The sequence below is a fragment of the Eptesicus fuscus genome, chromosome 1 (assembly GCF_027574615.1).
Source record: "Eptesicus fuscus isolate TK198812 chromosome 1, DD_ASM_mEF_20220401, whole genome shotgun sequence".
NCBI classification, from domain to species: Eukaryota; Metazoa; Chordata; class Mammalia; order Chiroptera; family Vespertilionidae; genus Eptesicus; species Eptesicus fuscus.
In genome coordinates, this window is record NC_072473.1 from 2,613,319 (window position 1) to 2,634,768 (window position 21,450).

At 53.8% G+C, this 21,450-nt stretch overlaps 1 protein-coding gene across 1 annotated transcript in view; it reads left to right on the plus strand.

The window, feature by feature from the left end:
* WWC3 (WWC family member 3) overlaps positions 1-21,450 on the plus strand; it is a 115,343-nt gene that overhangs the window by 58,510 nt on the left and 35,383 nt on the right. Inside the window, exons 5-8 of the mRNA XM_054720307.1 lie at positions 742-821; positions 14,444-14,573; positions 16,579-16,719; positions 19,813-19,886. Of these exons, the coding sequence (XP_054576282.1) occupies positions 742-821; positions 14,444-14,573; positions 16,579-16,719; positions 19,813-19,886 (425 nt within the window). The remainder of the gene's footprint in view (positions 1-741; positions 822-14,443; positions 14,574-16,578; positions 16,720-19,812; positions 19,887-21,450) is intronic.

The window sequence follows — 21,450 nt, forward strand, 5'->3', positions numbered from 1 at the left end:
CTTCCACGTGGGCAGGAAGTGCTGGGACTTTGGGATGTAAGCAAGGCAGTTCTTCCGGTGCGGCTGTTTTATTTATTTTTATTTTATTTTTTTTATTTTTTATTATTTTATCTTATTTTATTTTACCCTCACCTGAGGATATTTTTCCCATTGATTTTTAGAGAGTGGAAGAGAGGGAGAGACAGAGAGAAATATCCATGTGAGAGAAACACATCGATTGGCTGCCTCCTGCATGAGCCCTGGCCAGGGCCCCGGCCAGGGAGGAGCCTGCAATTGAGGTACCTGCCCTTGACCGGAATCGAACCCGGGACCTTTTGGTTCACAGGCTGACACTCTATCCACTGAGCCAAACCGGCCAGGGCTATTTTATTTTTAAATGAAAAAATATTTTTATTGATTTCAGAGAGGAAGGGAGAGGGAGAGAGAGAAACACCAATGATGAGAGAGAAACATTGATCGGCTGCCTCCCGTACACCCTACCTACACTAGGGATGGAGCCCCAAACCAGGCATGTGCCCTGATAGGGAATCGAGCCGTGACCTCCTGGTTCATAGGTCGATGCTCAACCACTGAGCCACCCGGCCGGGCCAGGGTGGCTGTTTTATGCATGTGAATGGAAGCTCCTGGAAAGAGTAGATGATCCCGTGAATGGCAAGCTAAGCAGAAACTTCGGTGACAGTGATAACAACTGTAGGAGTCATTTTCACAGCAATTTTCGAGAAACCTGTTCTTTGTCTTCAGCTTTCCAGATTAAAACGCGAGCTGACGCAGATGAAGCAGGAGCTGCAGTACAAAGAGAAGGGGGTGGAGACCCTGCAAGAGTGAGTTGCCGCGGCGAAGGGAGCGGGGCCCGCGGTTTCCTTTTGTGCTGCCCTCTGGGTGCCTGGGCATGAGGCCTACAGCTTCATGGGCGCCCGCTTCTAGGACTGCGTTTACGCTCCTTATTTCCCGACCCCGAGCATGAGAGCCTCTGCCTCAAAGACACTGTGTTCCTTTAAGTGGAACTCTTTGGAAACCAGACCTTCATTTTATATTTGTCGACATTCTCCATAGCTGCTGTACTCGCCAAGACACACAGGGCCGCTTAAATTGGAATTCCAATTGTGTCAGTTTCGATCTCTTCATTTTTTTTATTCTAAAAGTTCAAATCCAATTCACTCAATTGAAATAGACTAATTCATCCCCCAGCCCCAGGAGCCACATCTGAAATGCTCCGCAGTCACATGTGGCTAGTGCAGATTTCCCCTCCTCGGCGCAGGAAATGTTTTGGACCAAAGAACTCTCCGTGGCCGGGCTGTCTTGTGGACCAGAGGCTGCTCACAGCATCCCTGGCCTTGGTCCCGTAGTGCTGCTAGCACCCCCCCCCCCCGCCCACTTGTGGCCAAAAACGTCTCCAGACTTGGCCACGTGCTCCCCGGAGGACCCATTTGCCCCCAGTTGAGAACCACTGGGCTGGTGGCCCTGGCCTTGGACAGCACAGCTGATAGAATATTTCCATCACCACAGACCATTCTATGGGGCAGTCTGCTCTACAGGTCTTCCTCGTGTTGGCATCTTGACAATGAAAACTTGATCCCCACTCAGAGCCTGGGGATGAATTTCTCATTCGGGAGCTGTATCGAGTCAGCAAATTGAATGAACAGAAGTTGGTTTCTAAATGGGGGTCTTGCTGGTCTGGAAGAATCCGTTTTCTTAAGCGAAGGGTATGCTTGTTGGTCAAGAGTCATTCTCTCTCGCTCCAGAGCCTGGCTCCGCTTGCTGCACGGAGGCATGTGCTTTGTGCCTGCTGTGCCTGCTGTTCTCACTGTCACTGGGGCTTGTTTCAGCCAGCTTGGCTGCTGCCACGAAACCCCGCGGACTGGGCGGCTTAAACGGCAGACATTTCCCTCGCACAGTGCTGGAGGCCGGAAGTCCAAGAGCAATGGAGCGGGCAAATTCGGTATCTGGTGAGGACCTGCTTCTTGCTGTGTCTTCACGCGGCGGGGGTTCCGAGGGAGCTCTGGTCTCTGGTGTGTCTTCCTTTTCCTATAAGGACACGGACCCCATTATGGGGCTCCACTCTCCCGACCTCATCTCAGTCTGATCACCACACACAGGCCCCATCTCCAAATACCATCCCCGGGGGGTGGGGGGAGCACACGATTCAGTCCACAGCAACGTTCATCAGGCTGCACTGGCCGGGAGGCGGCGCCAGCACACAGTCAGCCTTCAGCAGACGGCAGGAAGCGGCTGGCACTGTTCTCAGTGAGGTGGCAGATGCAGCGACGGTGGCACGTGTGACGGCAGTATAGCTCTCAATTTATAGTGAGGCGCTAGTGAATGTGAGCGTTTGACAGATGGAACTCTCTCTTGGTGGATCCATTTGTCCCTTTCTTTAAGGGCGGATGATAGGCACCTGGGGAGACACGATGGCAAGGTGAGCTGGGGTCCTGCCTAGAGGGGCCTGCTTTGCGTGGCGCTCCCACCCGGCCCTGCCCCCTGCAGGCCCCTCCGGGCGGTGAATTTGGGCGCCTGCTTAGCAGGAGCTGAGTCTTACCCTTCCGGCCAGCCCTTTGCTTTCTGTCCCGCTACCCAGCAGCGTGTGTGCGCTCGTCCTCCGGCGATTCGGCCCACAGCGGGGCTTCCTCTAATTGGCCCTCGTCACTGCGGCTTTTACAAACGTTGCTCTTAAGCCAGTCAAGCTGCTTTTCCAGGCTCGGCCACTGGCTTTGTTGCTCACTTCGTGCACTCGCAGCCGCGTCCCCCGCACACAGCCGCGTGCCCCGCGACGTTGGCCCGCACATCCCCGCGGCCTCCAGAGCACAGGTGCCTGCGAGGTGCTTCTGTCGCGGTGGCTGTGCTCCTGGCCACGTCTGCGAAGGGGCTGGGTAAGCAATAAGCAGAGGCCTGGACGGCTGCTCACTGGCTAGAGCCTTGGCCTGCGCACCGACTGGTCGCGGGTTTGAGTCCCAGTCAGGGGCAAGAACACCGGCTGCAGGTTTGATTCCCCAACCCCCGTCAGGGTACGTGCCAGAGGCAACCAGTCGGTGTTTCTCTCTCACATCAATGCTTCTCTCTCTCCTTCCCTTCCCTCCTCCTTCCCTTCCACTCTCTCTAAAAATCAATGGAAAAATTATCTTCACGTGAGGATTTTTTAAAACGAGGAGGGCGCCGGATAAGAAATGAGCCGAGCCCCGGCCGGGCTTGCTCAGCAGTTAGAGCGCCTGGCTGGGGACTGAAGGGTCATGGGTTCAATTCCTGGTCAAGGGCACATACCTGGGTTGTAGGTTCGCCCCCCTGCCTCCAGGCACGTGTGGGAGGCAGCCAGTCTATGTGCCTCTCTCACATTGATGTGTTTTTCCCCTCTCTCTCTCTTCCTCTCCGCCCTCCCTTCTCCTCTCTCTCTAAAGATCATTGGAAAAAACCCTCCGGTGGGGCTTACAAAAATAAAAATGAAAGAGAAATCAGGAGAGCAAATCATTGAACTCGGGGGGGGGGTGGGCCCCCCGTTGCCAGGACTGACCTGGTGAATTGGAGGCGGCTTTCCGCCTGCCAGTGGGCCACGCTGAGGCTCTCATCACCAGGGAGACGCACCGCTCCCGTGTCCCTATCCTCCAGCTTCTCCCGCTCGGCCTGTGCGGCTGTGGAGGTGACCGGGGTTCAGGGGGCACAGGACCCCTGAGCTTCAGAAGGGAGTCCGCCCGGCACCTTTCCCTGCCGGCTCTGCCTCCCACAGCCGAATCGCCAGGCCCGGCGCCTGTGCCTTTGCCTGGTCGCAATCCCTCTGGCCGCCTCCATTTCCCTTAGTTGAAGACGAAGTTTATATTGCCACCTCGGCTTCAGACCGAAGACTCTAGAACCGTGGTCGGCAAACCGCGGCTCGCGAGCCACATGTGGCTCTTTGGCCCCTGGAGTGTGGCTCTTCCACAGAATACCACGGCCTGGGCGAGTCTATTTTGAAGAAGTGGCGTTAGAAGAAGTTTAAGTTTAAAAAATGTGGCTCTCCAAAGAAATTCCAATCGCTGTACTGTTGGTATTTGGCTCTGTTGACTGATGAGTTTGCCGACCACTGGGCTAGAACACCGATTTTCAGCCGGTGTGCCGCAGGAATTCCTAAACCATGCAATACCGGGCCCGCTAGGCAGGGACACCGACCTCTTGAATCAAAACGATGCCTGTTTCTTTTGTCAGACCCACGGAAGGCACGCTGTGTTTTCGGCGTGCCACAGGATTCCAGTGATCAGTTGCTGCGCCACGCGACGCAAAAGGTTGAAAATCGCCGCCCTGGCAAAGAACAGGGGCCGGGGCTTAGGCGACCAGAAAGCCCGGCCCCTGGCCATTGCTGGGAAGTGGCTTCAGCACTTGCAGTCAGTCGGGCGCTTTAAGCCCTGCTTTCTCTGGGATCCTTGGACAGGAAGCAGGGCGGGGGGGGGGGGCGGGGTAGGGGGGGTGTAACTTTACACCTGCAGGCCGCTCTGCTCCGAGCGCCCGCAGAGGGCCAACGCCTGCCTTTTCTTTCTCCTCTCCGTGGCAGGATCCCGTGTTTGGGAGCAGCCATGGTAAATAGGCCCCGCCAAGGGGAAAGTCCCCACTCCCCGCCAGAGGCTGGTGGAGGCCGAGGAGGGGCAGGGGGCACGTCCTGGACCCCCCTCGGGCCTGGGACCCCCAGCCCAGCTGTGCGGACGGCGCTGCCCCGCACGGCAGTGTCGGGTCAGATGTTGCGATGTCACTGTACGCGTGTTCCCTGTTCTGTGACCCGCTCGCAGGAAGGAGAGGAAACGGGGGCGCTCAAGCCTCGCCTCACATTCTCAGCGAGTACGAGTCATCCGATCGCTTCCTGTGAGTGGCACAGGCGGTGCACGAGACTGAGGCGCCTCGTCCTTTTTCGGGTCCTGAGCGTGGCTCGTGTTGGGATCGAGGCATGCGGCTTGGGACTGCTGACTGAGAAACTGGAAACCTTTGGTGGGCATCGCTACGGTGATCAGCACCCCCCTGGCGTCAGACGTGAACGCCAGCGCGGAGAGCCCACGCGCTGCGCTCCACGACGGGGCTCCTCGGTCTGAGTGCCAGCCCGGTTAAGGCAGGGAGCCTGGGTTTTCCTCCCAGAACCGGCTGCGCTGCCCCTGCTTCCCAGAAGACCCATGCATTCTTTTCCAGAGCACCTCACCAGGAGTGTGGCCGCTCGGAACGTTTTCAGCTCGGCTTGTTTATCTTGGTGGACTTTCCTGGCTAGCGAGAAAATCCATCATTACACTTGGGTCCAAGGGAGGAAAAAGGAACCTTTTGTATTTTTTTTTTTTTGAGTCTGTGTATGTTGTTAATTTTTGTAGATGGGAGCTGGCCATGAACACAGTCTCTGGGCTAATGATAGAATATGTATGTGTGTGTGTGTGTGTGTGTGTGTGTATGCGTGTGTGTGTATGTAATATATATAAACTTTTAATGATGGAAAATGTCAAACACATACAAAAGGAGAGAGAAAACAGTGTAATGGGCCCCCTCCAGTCCCCCTCGGCCCACGTCAACGGCGACCACACCCCGGCCCACCTCGTTTGGTCGCACAGCGCCTCATCCCCCAAACTTCCTGCCTTATTGCGGCAGACCCCAGAATCACATAGCCCATCAGCATCTCTCCTAGACGCACGGACCCCTTTGGAAACGTAACTATAATGCCTGCCCCCACCGAATAGTAACCTCTTAATATCGTCCCTCCTCCAGCGAGTTCGCCCATTTCTCTGGTTTATTGGGGTCCATGTTGAGGCGAGGCCCACACAGTGCGTTTGGCGGGTGTGTCTTCACCTCGGCCCCCTCTCCTGTGGCTTTCCTTCTGACAGCTTGGTTGAAGACGCTATTTGCTTTTCCAGTCGCGTTTCCCTGCCCGTGGATTTTGCTGCTTGACTGCGCATGTGTCATTTAACATGCTCCTGCTGTATGCGCACACTGCTGTCATGGGTATGAAGGGCTTCATCTGATTCGAGTTCCGTTTCTTTTCCTTCCCTTTTTGGGGGGTACGCATATTTTGTAGGTGGTGGTGGTGTTACTTCCCTGCGGAGGTGCACGCTCTCCAGCTGTCTGTCTGTCTGTCCGTCTGTCTCTCTTTTTGTTCATCCTCACCCGAGGATTTTTTTCCCATTGATTTCTAGAGAGAGCAGAAGGGAGGGAGGAGGGGGAGAGAGGAAAAAAAACATCAATGTGAGAGAGACACATCGATTGGCTGCCTCCTACATGGGCCCCCACTGGGGCTGGGGGACCTGCAACTGAGGTATGTGCCCTTGACCGGGAATCGAACCTGCGACCCTCCGGTCCCCTGGGCCAGGGCGTGGCTGTCTGCTATCGTGGTGTGAAGATGATTGGTGGGTTCTGGCGTTGTCTGCCTGGTACATCCATTTATAACGCTGCCCATCAGCTTTTCACCTAATGCGGTGCACACGCAGATGCGAAGGGTGTCAGCCCAAGTTCCCGCAACTGGGTTTGCTGGGGCAAAGGGCAGATGCACCAGCGGTATTTTTAGATATCGCCATTCCCCTCTCTAGGGGGCGCCCCATCTCGCATTCCCAGCACTGACAGGCGAGCGCTCCGGTTCCCGGGGCTCTGCCAGCAGAAGGTGCTGCCACGCTTTTGCGTCCGTGCCAGCCTGGCAGGTGAGAGATAGCATCTCAGTGGAGCTGTCATTTGCATTTCTCTCGTGGTCCCGTGTAAACGTCTTCAGAAAAGAGCGGCAACGTTTTTGATGGACGAGAGTCTTCAGCAGAATCGGCTCTTCCGGTGAGAGCGCGGCTCGGCTCCGGGCTCGACGGGCGGAGCCATCTCGCCGCCTCCAGCAGCTCGGGGCCGAGGGCAGGGCTCGGGACCAGGCCGTGTGCGGTTCCCAGATGGGTGATGCGCAAGAGCGTGCCGAGTGCCAACGGGCGTGGGGAGAGTTCCCTCCAGTTATTCGAGATCTCCTGCAGATCTGGAATGCGCCCCGTGTTGGGTTCCCAGTTGTCCTGCAGCCAGGAGCTCACTTAGCATTGCTTCACCCCGGCTTTCCCACGCTCGTGGCCCATTGAAGCCTTTTCCGCCATGCCACCTGTAACGCCCCTGCGTGCTGGCTTGGTGGCCCAGGACGCTCGGGGGGCCGGGGGGGGGGGCACTGTCCCGACTGCCTTCTTGCTGTCTGCCTTCTGCGGGGTGCTGTTTCCAGGCCTGGCCCCCATCCATTCTCGCAGCTTCCGCCGGGACCTGCAGCCGAGCCTGCAAGTGCTCCCCGTTCTCACACTCCAGCCCCGGGATTCTTTGTAAACGTCTCCTCTGCCGGTGACCCGCAGTGGCTTCCTCTCTCTTACTCAGAAGCCAGTCTGACCCTCCATGCGCTGGCCCCTCCCCTGACCTCATTTCCCTCCAGTCTCACCTCCGCTCACCTGCGCTCATCCCCGGCCACCCTGCTGGTCTCTGCGCTCGAGCTGGCCTCTCCCTGGGCCTGAAACACTCCCCCCAGCTTCCCGCACGCCTGTCCCTCCCTCCGTAGTTCTCTGGACAGATGACATCTCAGCAAGACCCTGGCTTGCCCACTGGATCTAAAAGGACCCTCCCTGCCCCATTCTTTTTCCAGCCCAGCTCTGTTGTTCTTGAAACACGGATCGCTGCCTGTCAGAGAGATGTGTTTTTGTGTTGTCTGTCTCTTTGACCAACACTCACCTACTTGCTGTTGGGAATGCAAAACGGTATGACCCCTAGAGAGGGGAATGGCAATATCACCAATGTGCTGGGCCGGCGTGGCTCCGTGGTTGAGCATCAACCTATGAACCTGGAGATCAGGGTTCGATTCCCGGTCAGGGCACATGCCCGGGTTGCAGGCTCGATCCCTAGTAGGGGGCGTGCAGGAGGCAGCCGATCAATGATTCTCATTCATCATCGATGTTTCTGCCTCTCTCTGCCTCTCCCTTCCTCTCTGAAATCAATAAAATATGTTTTAAAAAATTATAAAAATATAAAAATAAAAATAGCACCAATGCACTTACGCGTTGACCCAGCAAACCCATATTCGGGAACTTCTGCTGAAATCTTTCGTATCTGCACGTGCGCAGCATTAGGTGAAAAGCTGTAGGATGACAAGGGCAGGGCTCGGCTGCTGTCCCTGCGCCTGCCCCCTGAGCAGTCCCAGAAGTCACTTCATTCTCGGCCTCTGGGACCCGCAGGGTGAGGGCCTGGACGAGGATCTCGGGGAGGTCTCTGTAAATGGCCACTCACCTTCTTATTAACTGCCCTCCAGCATTTCCGTCTCTGCTACATACTGTGTTTCCAGAAACCCCATTCCTCGTTGCTGCTATTCCAGCCACAGAAAAGGGCCGTAAACGAAATGTTCCAAATAACCGGTTTCCATGAGTCGCTTGCTCAGCCAGGTGGCCTCTGTCCTGCAGCCTGTTAACTGCCCGAGGAACTCCTTTCCTCGCGGGGTGGTAGGAGAGGAGTGAAACCCACGTCCCCTTAACTCAGAGTCCCTGCTCTCTTCTGCGCGCTCAGTACCGGATGAGGCAGCATGAGATGTTGGAATTAGCGTTTTCTGTCGGAGGGGATTTAGTGCTGTCAGAAGAGGGGAAGATTGTTCGCAGTTAGAGGGGCTTAGACCAACAGTCTCCCATTACCATAGCCCATAAGGCACAGCCCGTGCGGAAAGGCCGGCACCGCTCAGATAACAGCAAAACATACGGCAGCGGGCGCGAACAAAGGGCGCATTGTGGGCCGGGGACAGGTCTGGCTCCACACAGGACCTGCTGTTGATAGAAAGCTGCCGGAAGCTCTCCGAGGCTCCCGCAGGCCCCCTGCCAGCGCTGGGATGTAAAAGGTGGACCGGAACAAAACTTCTCATTCTTTCGGGTTGTAATGTGTGGTATTAACATGGAATATCTTTAGAGGCCTGGCACCCTGTTCTCCAAGACGTGGGTTTACGAAGTCGTTTGGTTTTACTGCTTGCCAGCGCAGTTCTCTTGACATCTGAAATGGAACAACAAGTATGGAAACTTGAGGGCAGCGGGAGGGAGGCGGGGGGGATGATAAACATCTCAGAAATGCCTGCTCCGTGGTGCTGGGGTCACCCTCTGAGGCTGCGCCTTCCCCCCTTCTCTCAGCATTGCTCTTGGGAGCAGCCGGGAGCCCCAGTTTCCTTTGGGACATGGGACTGGCTGTGTGGGTGGCCTTCAGGTTTGACACAGTCGCGCTTGCAGGCCTTGACTCGGGGCGTCTTGCTAAGCTGGCGATGGAAGGGGGGCGTGCTGGTGGGAGGGGCCTCAGCGTGAAGCTCGCTGTGCCTCTTGCAGGCTGTGTGACCCTGAGCGAGTCACTTGGCCTCCCCGAAGCTGCTGCAAAGTGCCGAGAGGTGGAAAGTGCAGACTGGGGATTCTGTGTGTCTTTTGAGGGTACCCCCCCCCACTTTATCTTAGTCTGTTTGGGTGGCTGTTACAACAAAGTACCACAGACCGGGTGGCTCACAAACAACAGAATGGACTTCCCCTCGTTCCGGAGGCTGCAAGTCCAAGATCAGGGCGCCCTCACGGTCAGGTGCCGTGTCCTGTGAGAGCCGCGTCCCGGTTCACAAAGGGCCGCCTTCCAGCTGTGCCCTCACACGGGGGAAAGGCAGGGGAGCTCTCGGGAGTCCCTCTTATGAAGACGCTGACCCCGTTCAGGAGAATTTCTCCCTCATGATCACCCCCCGGAGGCCCTACCCCCTAATACCTCACCCTGGGCGTTGGGATTTCAGCAAGTGAATTTGGGGGCAGGGTGGGGGGGGGACATGACATTCAGAGCAGAGCACACTGCATAATAACGTACGTCCTCTAGTGCCACCTTTTAAATACGTGTGTGTGTGTGTGTGTGTGTGTGTGTGTATTTTTTGTTTTTTATTGATTTCAGAGAGGAAGGGAGAGGCAGAGAGAGCTAGAAACATCCATGATGAGAGAGAATCATTGACTGGCTGCCTCCTGCATGCCCCACTACTGGGGATGGAGCCTGCAACCCGGGCATGTGCCCTGCCCGGGAATCGAACCCTGACCTCCTGGTTCAGAGGTTGATGCTCAACCACTGAGCCGTGGCGGTCGGGTAGTGCCACTTTGTTGAGCAGTTACCAGTGTTCTGTCATTTTATTTGACATGTATAAGCAACTGTCTTGGACTCTTAATGAAAATTCTACGAAGAAAAAGACAGCTCTTTGGCAGTCACAGATGTTAGGATTTTCTTCATGAACTGGAATGTATTGTTATTTTAGAAAGCATTGACTCATTGAGCCCATTATTTGATTTCAACCGAAGTTCTAGAGGGAATTGAGAAAAGGGAGAAAATTCCCAAATGAGCCGTGCAGACGTGAAGGGAGCGCTCTCCTGGCCTCTGAGGCTCCGGGCGACGCCAGCGGATCCCATTGGGGAAGCGGGATGGCGTGAGCTCCGTGGAGCATCTCTGGCCCACGTCTGGGCCCGTGGGCCTCCCTGGGCCGCTCTGAGCAGGGTTCCGCCTGTGGCTTCGGGGGGGGGGGGGGCGTCCAGTGCAGACTTGAGAATCGGGAGATGGGGGTTTGAACCCCGGCTCTGCCACACCTTAGCGTGTCATCTTGGACCACTTGGGTGCTCTCTCTGAGCCTCCATTTTTTCATTATAAAATCTGAGGTTATGCTTATTCTGTAAAGCCATTGAGGGGATTGAAGGAGGTGACAACCGGGAAGCGCACAGCAAGACCCTAACACCTAGTGGAACCTTGATCCACTGAACTATGTCCATATCCCAGCGGTCGGCAAACTCATCAGTCACCAGAGCCAAACATCAACAGCACAACGATTGAAATTTCTTTGGAGAGCCACATTGTTTAAACTTAAACTTCTTCTAATGCCACTTCTTCAGAATAGACTCGCCCAGGCCGTGGTATTTTGTGGAAGAGCCACACTCAAGGGGCCAAAGAGCCGCATGTGGCTCGCGACCCACAGTTTGCCGACCACGGCCATATACTATTCCTATAATCATATAATTTAAATAATATATGCTATGTATGCTGTTTATATAAGGTTATACGTACTTATATGATATATAATCTTTTATTATGTAAGGATATGTTCTACAATAATAGAACTCTTTTGAAATGATAGTATTTCAGAGGTTCCTAGAACAGTGGTCGGCAAACTGCAGCTCGCGAGCCACATGAGGCTCTTTGGCCCCTTGAGTGTGGCTCTTCCACAAAATACCATGTGCGGGCGCACACGTACAGTGCGATTGAAACTTCGTGGCCCATGCGCAGAAGTCGGTTTTCGGCTCTCAAAAGAAATTTCAATCGTTGTACTGTTGATATTTGGCTCTGTTGACTAATGAGTTTGCCGACCACTGTCCTAGACCATCGAGATCATATTCTCTAATAGCTTGCCCACTTTTAAAATATATATATATTTTTATTGATTTTAGAAGAGAGAGGGAGTCAGAAACATTGACAATGAGAGGGAATCATGGATCGGCTGCCTCCTGCACGCCCCCTACTGGGGATCGAGCCCGCCACCCAGGCATGTGCCCTGACCGGAATTAAACCTGGGATTCTTCAGCCCGAAGGCCGGTGCTCTATCCACGGAGCCAAATGAGCTAGGGCGCTTGCCTACTTTTTAACAGGGGACTCTCTTTCCCTTTCCTGCCCCCCCAACATCGTCTTCCGTAGCAGCAGAGTAGCTGAGCCTGGAAGGGGGGAGGTGCTGCCGAAGCAGGGCTGAGGGTCCCGGGCCCTCGCAGGCTCCCCCTCCAGCTCCTCCTGCTCACCACGTGGGGACACGCTCGGAATTGATTGAAAACAGCTGCTCTGGGCCAGTCTTCATTCTTCCTCCAGGTCTCAGAGCGCTTGGGTAGAGCTAAGGCCAGAGCCCACGCCCGTGGCCTTGAAGTTGAACGTCTAGGCACTTGTGCGGGTCTGGCGGTGGGGTGAAGTGCCGGCCTGTGACCCCCTCCCTAATGGGAACTGCAGCCGCTCCCGGCGTAGAACCCGGTGCCCGGGAGACTGCCGGCTCCATCCCTGCTTTCCTGGTGGCCACGCTGAGGCTCTGTAGCCGCCCAGGCCAGGGGGAACCACAGCACAGTGCAAAGCCGGGCCGACCCGCTTACACCTCTCATTGCAGCCTCAACCGTGCTGTGTGTCTGTGGCCGTTCGGCTGGCATTGATTTTCAAGCAGTTGAAACAGTTTTGTTCAAGGCAGTCGAGTTTTCACTTCTCTGGACGGGTGTCAGTGTCGCGGTGATCCATTTGCCGTCTTCGTTGTGGAGGGGTCGACAGACCTGCTTCCCAGGGGCTGTGGTCATTGCCTTGCGGAGAAGTCAGACTTTTCTGGCCCTGGGGCTTTTTCGTCTGGAAATGCTTGTAACCCTTTTCTCCAGACTCCATCGGCCTATGTGGGCTGTGGTTTGTGACATCAGTGAGCCGCATTGGGAAGCCTTTGATCAGAAGATGAATACAAGGAGACATTATTATGTAAATGAGTCTGGATTCCACCCCTCCGCCTCCCCCCCCCCCCCCCCCCCCCCCCCCCCCCCCCCCGCCAGAAAAGTCAGGCCACTTCCTCGCAGATGGGAGATGGATGGCCTTTTGCTGCTGTCTCGCCTCAGACTCTCGGTTCTCCATAGAATAGCTCAAGTGGAAAAACACATGGCCGGGCCATGTTGGGATTTAGGGGTGTCACCATTTAACGTGTGGGGTCCCCCGGTGCGCCTGCATCCGCTCTGCGTGGAAGAGGCCTTGCGCGCGTGATTTGTAACCGGTGGCCGCTTCCCGGGGAGGAGGGCTCCCTGCCCGCGCCATCTGTCCTTCTCTGGTTCCAAGGACGCTGACAGCCGGGCCCAGCCCGGTGCCGAGTTCCGCTGTGAGTGTGACGCATGTGGCCAGGAATTCGTTAATGATAATCAAGTAGCGGGTTGGTGAATTATTTACTTTTCCTCCCATGGGTAAGGAGATCCAGCATCGTCCTCAGGGTAGGAATGACCACACAAACCTGCCACGCCAGGCCCGGCCCGGGCGGCCCTCTTCTCCCATCTCCGCCCGAAGTGGGAGCAACACTGTAGTGTCCTATGCGCGACGCGAGGAAACGGAGGGTTAAAGCGGCGAAGTGACTTGCCCAGGGTCCCACTGTGGAGCCGGAGTGTCGCTTCTCCTCCCCAAGGGCCAAGTTAGGGCTACAACTCAGAACCAGAGCTGTGCGGTGGTGGGGCCGGAACGCAGCACAGCTAACGGCCTTCCGGAGGAGCGCATCCCGTTTCTGGATCCGAGTATCCCAACTGCTTTAGCCTGAGGGCTCCTACCACTCGAGACTTAGGTATGGAGGACGTGACATGCTGCCGGCCTCATGCACTCGAGCGGGAGGGCGGCTGGAAGGCAGGAAGGGTGAGAAGGAAAGAAGGATGGAGAGAAGAAGGAAGGAAAGATGGGTGAGAAGGAAGAAAGGAAGGAAAGAAGGAAGGATGGATGAGAGGGAAGGAAGGACGGATGAGAGGGAAGGAAGGACGGATGAGAGGGAAGGATGGGTGAGAAGGAAGAAGGAAGGAAAGAAGGAAGGATGGATGAGAGGGAAGGAAGGACGGATGAGAGGGAAGGAAGGACGGATGAGAGGGAAGGATGGGTGAGAAGGAAGAAGGAAGGACGGATGAGAGGGAAGGATGGGTGAGAAGGAAGAAGGAAGGACGGATGAGAGGGAAGGAAGGACGGATAAGAGGGAAGGATGGGTGAGAAGGAAGAAGGAAGGACGGATGAGAGGGAAGGATGGGTGAGAAGGAAGAAGGAAGGACGGATGAGAGGGAAGGATGGGTGAGAAGGAAGAAGGAAGGACGGATGAGAGGGAAGGATGGGTGAGAAGGAAGAAGGAAGGACGGATAAGAGGGAAGGATGGGTGAGAAGGAAGAAGGAAGGACGGATGAGAAGGAAGGATGGGTGAGAAGGAAGAAGAAAGGAAGTGTGAATGCATGGAAGGAAGGAAGGGAGAAGGGTGTTTGGATTAACGGCAGGAACTGAGGAGGTGCGTAGTAGAGAGAGAGTGATAAATTAGAACCAAGATGACATCAAAGAAGGAGGTACATAGGGAAGACATAGAGTTTCCAACTTTGTACAAGGTGCCTTAATGACAGTGCACTGCTCTCTGCTGTTCCCCACATACTCTCCCTGCACACAGAGCTCAGCGGTACGGCATTTAGTGCACGTGTTTGACCAGGCGCTGGGGGTAAGCAAGGAAGACACGACCCTCCTCTCAGGGAGGAGGGGGAAAGCCTCAGGCAGCTGCTCAGCTGATGCCCTCGTTGCCTTATCATCAGAGGCTCCCATGGCGCAGGCTGTGTCCCTCAAGGGCTCGCACGGGATCTTCCTCTTCCTTTGCCGGGACTCATTTGGACTGTTCCCCACCTTTCTGTGAAGCTTCTGAGTTTTTCCTGTTGTTTAATGGGATGGGACCATCTCGCATGGAGTGACCACAGTTTTCCCTTTTAACCAGGATTGACCGTAAGATGTCAAATACTCACACCACCTACAAGCTGGACGAGGCCCAGGCTATCATGAACGAGCTCCGGACCATCAGGAAAGCCATCTGCACAGGCGAGAAGGAGAGGCGGGACCTGATGCAGGTGGGAGGCGTGCGCCCCTTTGCCCACTCGTCTAGCTTTTCTTCATTTAGCATTTTTAAAATATTGTACTTATTATCTGCACAGTTCATGTATATTCTAAGACATACCTGTACATACAGTAGCACTTATGCATATATATCTTTTATGTGTGTGTACACATATGTATTTACAACAATGCATGCTAGCTTCCCAGGACTGCCATCACAGAGGACCGCAAACCAGGTGGCTCAGAACCAAAGAAATCGATTCTCTCAGAACCTAGAGGCCACAGCCTGAGCTCAAGGGGTTCGCAGGGCCCTCTGAAGGCCCTAGGAGGCCCCTTCCTGTCCCTTCCAGCTTCCGGTGGCCACTGGCAACCCTGGACACTCCTGGGCGCGTGGCCTCGCTGTCACGTGGTGCTCTCCATGTGTCTCTGTCTAAATTTTCTCTTCTCATGAGGACTGTTTTTGAGGGCCACAATGGGTGACACATTCATATTGTGCAGTAATCAAAATAACTCAGAAAGTCTCGGGTAAGTCTTGCTGTCGCCCCCTTCTCTCACTGCCCCTAACTACCCGTATTGGCGTGCGGCCCCTCCGCGTGTTTCGGAGGACGGGTGACAGGGCCAGCATGTGCCCAGTGGCCCTCACGGACAGCTGGGACTGCGCCTGCTGCTCCGCCCGGCTCCCTCCCAGCATCGTGCCCCGTCCCTCCCCCCGCGTCTGTCCCCTGTGCCCTCCCGTGGGCAGAGATCCAGCGATAAGGCTGGCGTCGTCGTAGCTTCATGTTGCCGTTTTCTTGCAACATCAATTCTTGTTGCTCCTGTAACTTTTAGAAAAAGCTGACTTTTTGCAACGAGATGCACGCTGGTCTTTCTGCTCCACACTGCCATGCGCCCGTTGGCGACCGCTGCGCCAGAGGTTTCCTTAAACCAGCGGTCGCCAACCTTTCGGGCCTCATCGGCTACCGGTGGGGCGACCGCGGATCTGAGCGGCTGTGAGCTTAACAATGTCGGTCCCTTGCTGGACGCCGCTGCCTTAGACTGCCCCTGGGCGCCCTGGTGTCGGCAGAAATGGTCTTTTCAAAAATGGTAGAAAATCTCATTTCTCTTGAACGTTCACCTCAAGGGCTTCTATGTGCCAGAATGCACACTTCCTCTGAGTTTTGGCAAACTAGCGTACGTGTGAGGTGGCCTTGGACCATGCAGAAGTGTGAGTGAACAGTCAGGTTACGAAAACGCGTAAACATCACCTGGGAGCTGTTTGCGCCCCCTGCGTGGCTTATGAAGATTTCAAGGTAGCAGCCGTCTCAGACTCCTTTACTGCTACGACATGGGAGATGTGAACCTCCCCCCACTTCATGAGGTATAGTTCACAGACAAAATTGTCGGGATTTAAGGTGTACAATGTGAAGGTTTGATACACATACATATTGTGACATGATTACCGCCATAAAGTTACAACACCTCCTCCACCTCACATAGTTAGCTGTGTGTGTGTGTGCATGTGTGTGTGTGTACATGTGTGTGGAGAGGGCATCTAAGGTCTATTCTCTTAGCCACATCCAGGCACACAGCACAGTTTTGTATACTAAGTCCCCTTGCTGTACATTACGCATGTTATAACTGGAAGTTTGTACCCTTTGACTGACATCTCCCCATTTCCCCTCCCCTCAACCCCTGGCAACCTCCATTCTACTTTCTGGTTCTATGACTTGGAGCATTTTGGGAGGGAATTTTTTTTTTTTAAGGAAACACCGTTTTGCAAAACAGTGAGAATGGCAGCACAGTTGTTCTCTATATTATTCACGCGCTACCAGAAGGCCCCGCGGGCTGTCTGCTTTCCGTCACTGAGAGTTGTATTAAAGGTGCACGTGCTGGACATTGCTTTGAACTCCGATGAGAATGGGGTTGGTGGCCAGCCCGCCAGTGGGGAGGCCGCCCACTGGACCCGGAGTGAAATGCCTGCTCGGAGAGGGAGAGGCGCACGCCCGTCTCTGTTCAAGTGGCTCGTTCTTTCTGTTGCAGAGCCTGGCCAAGCTCACCGACGGCTTCAGGAATAACTTTTCTCTGGCTGACCCGCTGCAAGAGGTCCCTCACCACCCAGGCGCGCTGGGCAGCTCCCACCAGGTCTGCGACGCTGGCTCTCAGACCGACATCATCGGGGAGGTAAGTCACCGGGGAAGAACCGAGTAAGAAGGGCTGCTTTTGTGTGGTCACCCCTCATTTGCTTTCCTTTTCCACTTCTTCTTCAGAAATGTTCTGGCTTTTGTGCCATTCGATTTGAAGAAAAAATGTTGTTCCTCACATCCAGCTGTGAAGGTTCAGTGGCCTAGGATACAGTGAATTTGCTTATTACCTATATCTTTGTGAATCGGATTCTTAGAAATGGCAGAATCCTTTTGAGAGTTGAGTTTAGATGTCCCTTTGACAGACATGTGACTTTTTAGAGTGTGGATCAGCTAACCTTTTCTGTATAAAGGTCCAGATAGTAAATATTTGAGGCCTTGCAGGCCACGTGGTCTCCGTCACACCTACTCTGTGGTGTTGTTAAGCAAAAGCATCCATAGGTAACATATGAACTAGTGGGAGGGGCTGTGTTCCAATAAAACTTTATTTACCAAAACAGGCGGCGGGCCGGATTGGGCCTTCGGGCCTTAGTTTGCTGATCTCTGGCTTACACCAGTGAATCTCAAAGGCTTTGTGGCTGTGTCACCTTGGGTTATATTTTGGTGCTATTTCTTGTTCTAAAAGAATGTCAGGAAATGAAGTTGAATTAAAATTTATTTTGTTTGGGACTTGAAAGAATTTCATAATCCCCCTTTGTGATGATTAGTGAAACCTTGAGTTAGCCACACAAATAAGTTGGCAGTCACATTCGAAGCCACTACTTGAAGATACTGCTGCTGGCATGTCCTTGAGTCAAGTGTGTCATTTGGTACAAATGGATCAACAGTTCTGTTCCTTTGGGCTTGAAGATGAAGTATCAATAGAATACAGATTGCCCCCCTCCATATCAAATAAAAAGAGAAACAAGAAAGGGAAGAGCCATTGGCAAAAACCTCTGGGTTTTAAAGAATTGGCTAATATTTTGAAAATTTGGCAGGTAGTGCTTCTTTGAGGCGACTGTTCTATCAGTAAATAATGACTCCTTAGGCCTTGGGTGCCCTGGAGCAGCCCTATTTTATTATTCTTAAAAGTAGGATCAGCCGAAACCGGTTTGGCTCAGTGGATAGAGCGTCGGCCTGCGGACTGAAAGGTCCCAGGTTCGATTCCGGTCAAGGGCATGTACCTTGGTTGCAGGCACATCCCCGGTGGGGGGTGTACAGGAGGCAGCTGATCGATGTTTCTCTCTCATCCATGTTTCTAGCTCTCTATCCCTCTCCCTTCCTCTCTGTAAAAAAATCAATAAAATATATTAAAAAAAAAAAGAGTAGGATCAGACGTTTTAGGCCGGGCGGGCACCTCTGGTTTAAGGAATACGGTCGCCACGAGAAGAATCTGTAAGTCAGAAATGTCTGGCATGTTTTGCCTAAAGATTTTGGCAGGAGGGAGGGAAAGAAGTACAAGGCTCTGGATTCCGTGAATAATTCAGTGCTGCTTATCATAAGGTTGGAATTAGAAGTGAGAGACTCTGAGCTGGTCTGAGAGGAGCAGGACAGAGGGAAGGCTCTCGGATGGCGCTCCAGGGTCGGGGGGAGGCTGGCCACGCTGCTGCGCTGACCCCGGCACAGCCGCTGAGGGCGGTGACTGGCTGCCTGGCGTGGCAGCTTCCTGGCTCTTATCTCCGTTTAAGTGGCTGTTTCCCTCCCCTTGTGACGGGAGAGGGGATGGAGGTGCCAGGTTACCCAAGGTCATGTAGTCAGGGAGAGGCGGGCATGAGTTTGAATCGACACCTCCGATCCCGAAACCCCTGTGCTTTCTGCTACATCATGTTGTTACAGAAAAATACAGTTCACCCTTCAACGATGCGGGTTTGAACTGCACTCACATGATGTGTATTGATAACTTCATCACTAATCACTCAAGTAGAATAGTTTCAAGTATTTGTTGACATGAGGTTATTACAGAAAAAGCGTAATGGCCATACTACATGGCAGTGGTTCTCAACCTTCCTAATGCCGCGACCCTTTAATACAGTTCCTCATGTGGTGGTGACCCCCAACCATACATTATTTTCGTTGCTACTTCATAACTGTCATTTTGCTACTGTTAATGAATCATAATGTAAATATCTGTGTTTTCCGATGGTCTTAGGCTCTACAGTTGCGACCCACAGGTTGAGAACCGCTGCTGTAGAGCCTAAGACCATCGGAAAACACAGATATTTACATTACGATTCATAACAGTAGCAAAATGACAGTTATGAAGTAGCAACGAAAATGATTGTATGGTTGGGGGTCACCACCACATGAGGAACTGCATTAAAGGGTCGCGGCATCAGGAAGGTTGAGGACCACTGCTATATGGTCTAGTTAGGTCAGGTCTACAGATGGAGGCGATTTATTGAAACCAAGTCGTGTGTTTCCGGGAACGAAGGAGAAGTCCCCAAGGAGAGTACAGTCACCTCCCAGCCAGGCGGCTCTGCCCTTTCGTTTCGGGGTTTGCTCACTTGAGTGCGGTCCGTGGGGGACACTGAAGCGCAGCTAGTGGTCCCGGCAGAGCTTAGCATCGCAGGTCTAACTTCTAACGCGCAGTCTCCGGCCATGGACCATTCGGACCTCCTAGTCCCTGCGCCACACAGCTGGTCTGTCATCTTCCATCTGGTGACTTCTTAGGAGAACATCATTCGTATTTGTTAAGAAATGAGAGAATAATGGGGGGAAGGAGACGTATGTAATACGGTTAAACAATAAAGAATTCAAATAAAAGAAATAAGTAAAAGAAATGAGACTATACTGCCCAAAATGAGCTGAATTGTTTTTTGCCTTTGTACCAGTTTTTATCAGGTCGTCCCATATTCCTTTTAAAACGCAAGTTGCTGTTTAGAATTACACAACAAATGAAGACGCTTTCACTGTTTAACAAACGGCCACCAACGTCGGGAAAGCAAAGGTCTCCCCAGCCCCCCTCCCAGCGCCACACCTAGGATTTGGTGTGTTTCCTTCCAGGCCTTTGGAAAACGGGAACGGAAAGATGAATCAAGATAGCCTTCATTGTCGCGGAAAGTTGAAATGAATTGTCTATTTTAAAAATATATTTCTAATATGCTTTCCTTCCCCCCCTCCCTCCCCCCCCCCCCCCCCCCCCCCGCCTTGGAAGTTTGTCTTCGACGATAAAACCAGACTCGTGGACCGCGTCCGGCTGAACTGGCAGTACGAGGAAGCCCGGAAGAGGTAGGCCCTCTGCCCACCCCGCTCGCCGCCCTCCCTCCGCGGGAAGCATGCCCACGGGTGACCGCCCACGTCCCCGGAAAGCAGAGCCTGACAGAATACAGAGTAAAACGTCCCCATTTATGTGTAGCTTCTGAACACAGACCAGAGTTCACGTGCATTTAAAATGGTGAAATTCTCGACATTGCCAATCGGTATGAAGGCATGATTTAATAAAAATACAGGCTTTTTCAGCTTTCCTTATCCTCTTGGGTAGTTCAGAACTTTCTACCCCCCTCCCCCCCCCTTTCCTCCTTCCCACCCTCCCACCCTCCTTTTCCTCCTTCCCCTCTTCCCCCCTCCTCCCCCCTCCTCCCCCCTTTCATCTGAGCAGCAGCCCCTCAGCCCAGGTTAAGCAAAATGGTTTTACCTCTTAATATGTGGCTTCTGACCCTATAGGTCAGTGGTCGGCAAACTCATCAGTCAACAGAGCCAAATATCAACAGTACAACGATTGACATTTCTTTTGAGAGCCACATTTTTTAAACTTAAACTTCTTCTAACGCCACTTCTTCAGCATAGACTCGCCCAGGCCGTGGTATTTTGTGGAAGAGCCACACTCCAGGGGCCAAAGAGCCGCCTGTGGCTCGCGAGCCACAGTTTGCCGACCACTGCTCTAGGTTAATGGGAAAAGTCACACATTTGGGGTTGAAAGGCGGCTCAGTAAGGATTAGGTCCACAGGTGATAGCGGGACCCAGCCCAGTTCATGTGGACGGAGAGAAGGGACAGGCAGGCATCTCTGTTAGCCTGCGTTGTAAGTCACCTGCCTCCTCAGCATCGAGGCTGGACCTTGGTTGTGCATTTCCAAGGTTGTCTTTCCTCCCAGCCTTAACCACGGGGCTAGGGGCTGGGGGGCGCGGGGGCATGGGCAGAATGGGGAGTCTGTGTGTAGTCGCCTTCGGCACGGGATTTAGGGTGTCACCTCACCCCTGCAGGGTCCCTGCTTCCATTGCTGACCCTGCCCTAGCTTGCATGCCCTCTTTTTAGAATCAATCAATCTCTCTTCATTCTGGAAAGAGTCTTAAAACCAAATATTTTCGAAATATGTGCACTGGAAAAGCTATAAGGCATATCTTTTTAAAGTTTCTTTTTGTTGCATAAGAACTGTTATCTTGGGGGGTGGGAGAGGAGGAGCCGCATGCCCCGTGGGGTGCGGGGTCCTCTCCGGAAGCTCAGCGTTGGGATTGGGCCTGCTCAGTATACTGTATCATTCATGATGCCTGCAAACGCGCTTTGTGGCCTTTTTATAAAATGTAAAAATAGCAACAAAAGCAGATCATCTGACTCCCCACTGGAGGGCCGCTGGGCTGACACGGGCCTTTGTTCGCCCGCCCGGCGCTCGCCCCGCTCTCCCCGTCTTCCCGGCTTTCCCCGAGGTATTGGCGGGGGGCTTCCCATTCCTACGGAGAGCAGCGTGGCCAAGCCGGGCAGCCGCACGCCAATCTGGGAGCTCAGTTTCCCCGTGGCGGCTCCTTCCTCCTCCGAGCTGCGGGGCTGGGTCAGGGGACTGTCCCCCCGGAGCGCCCG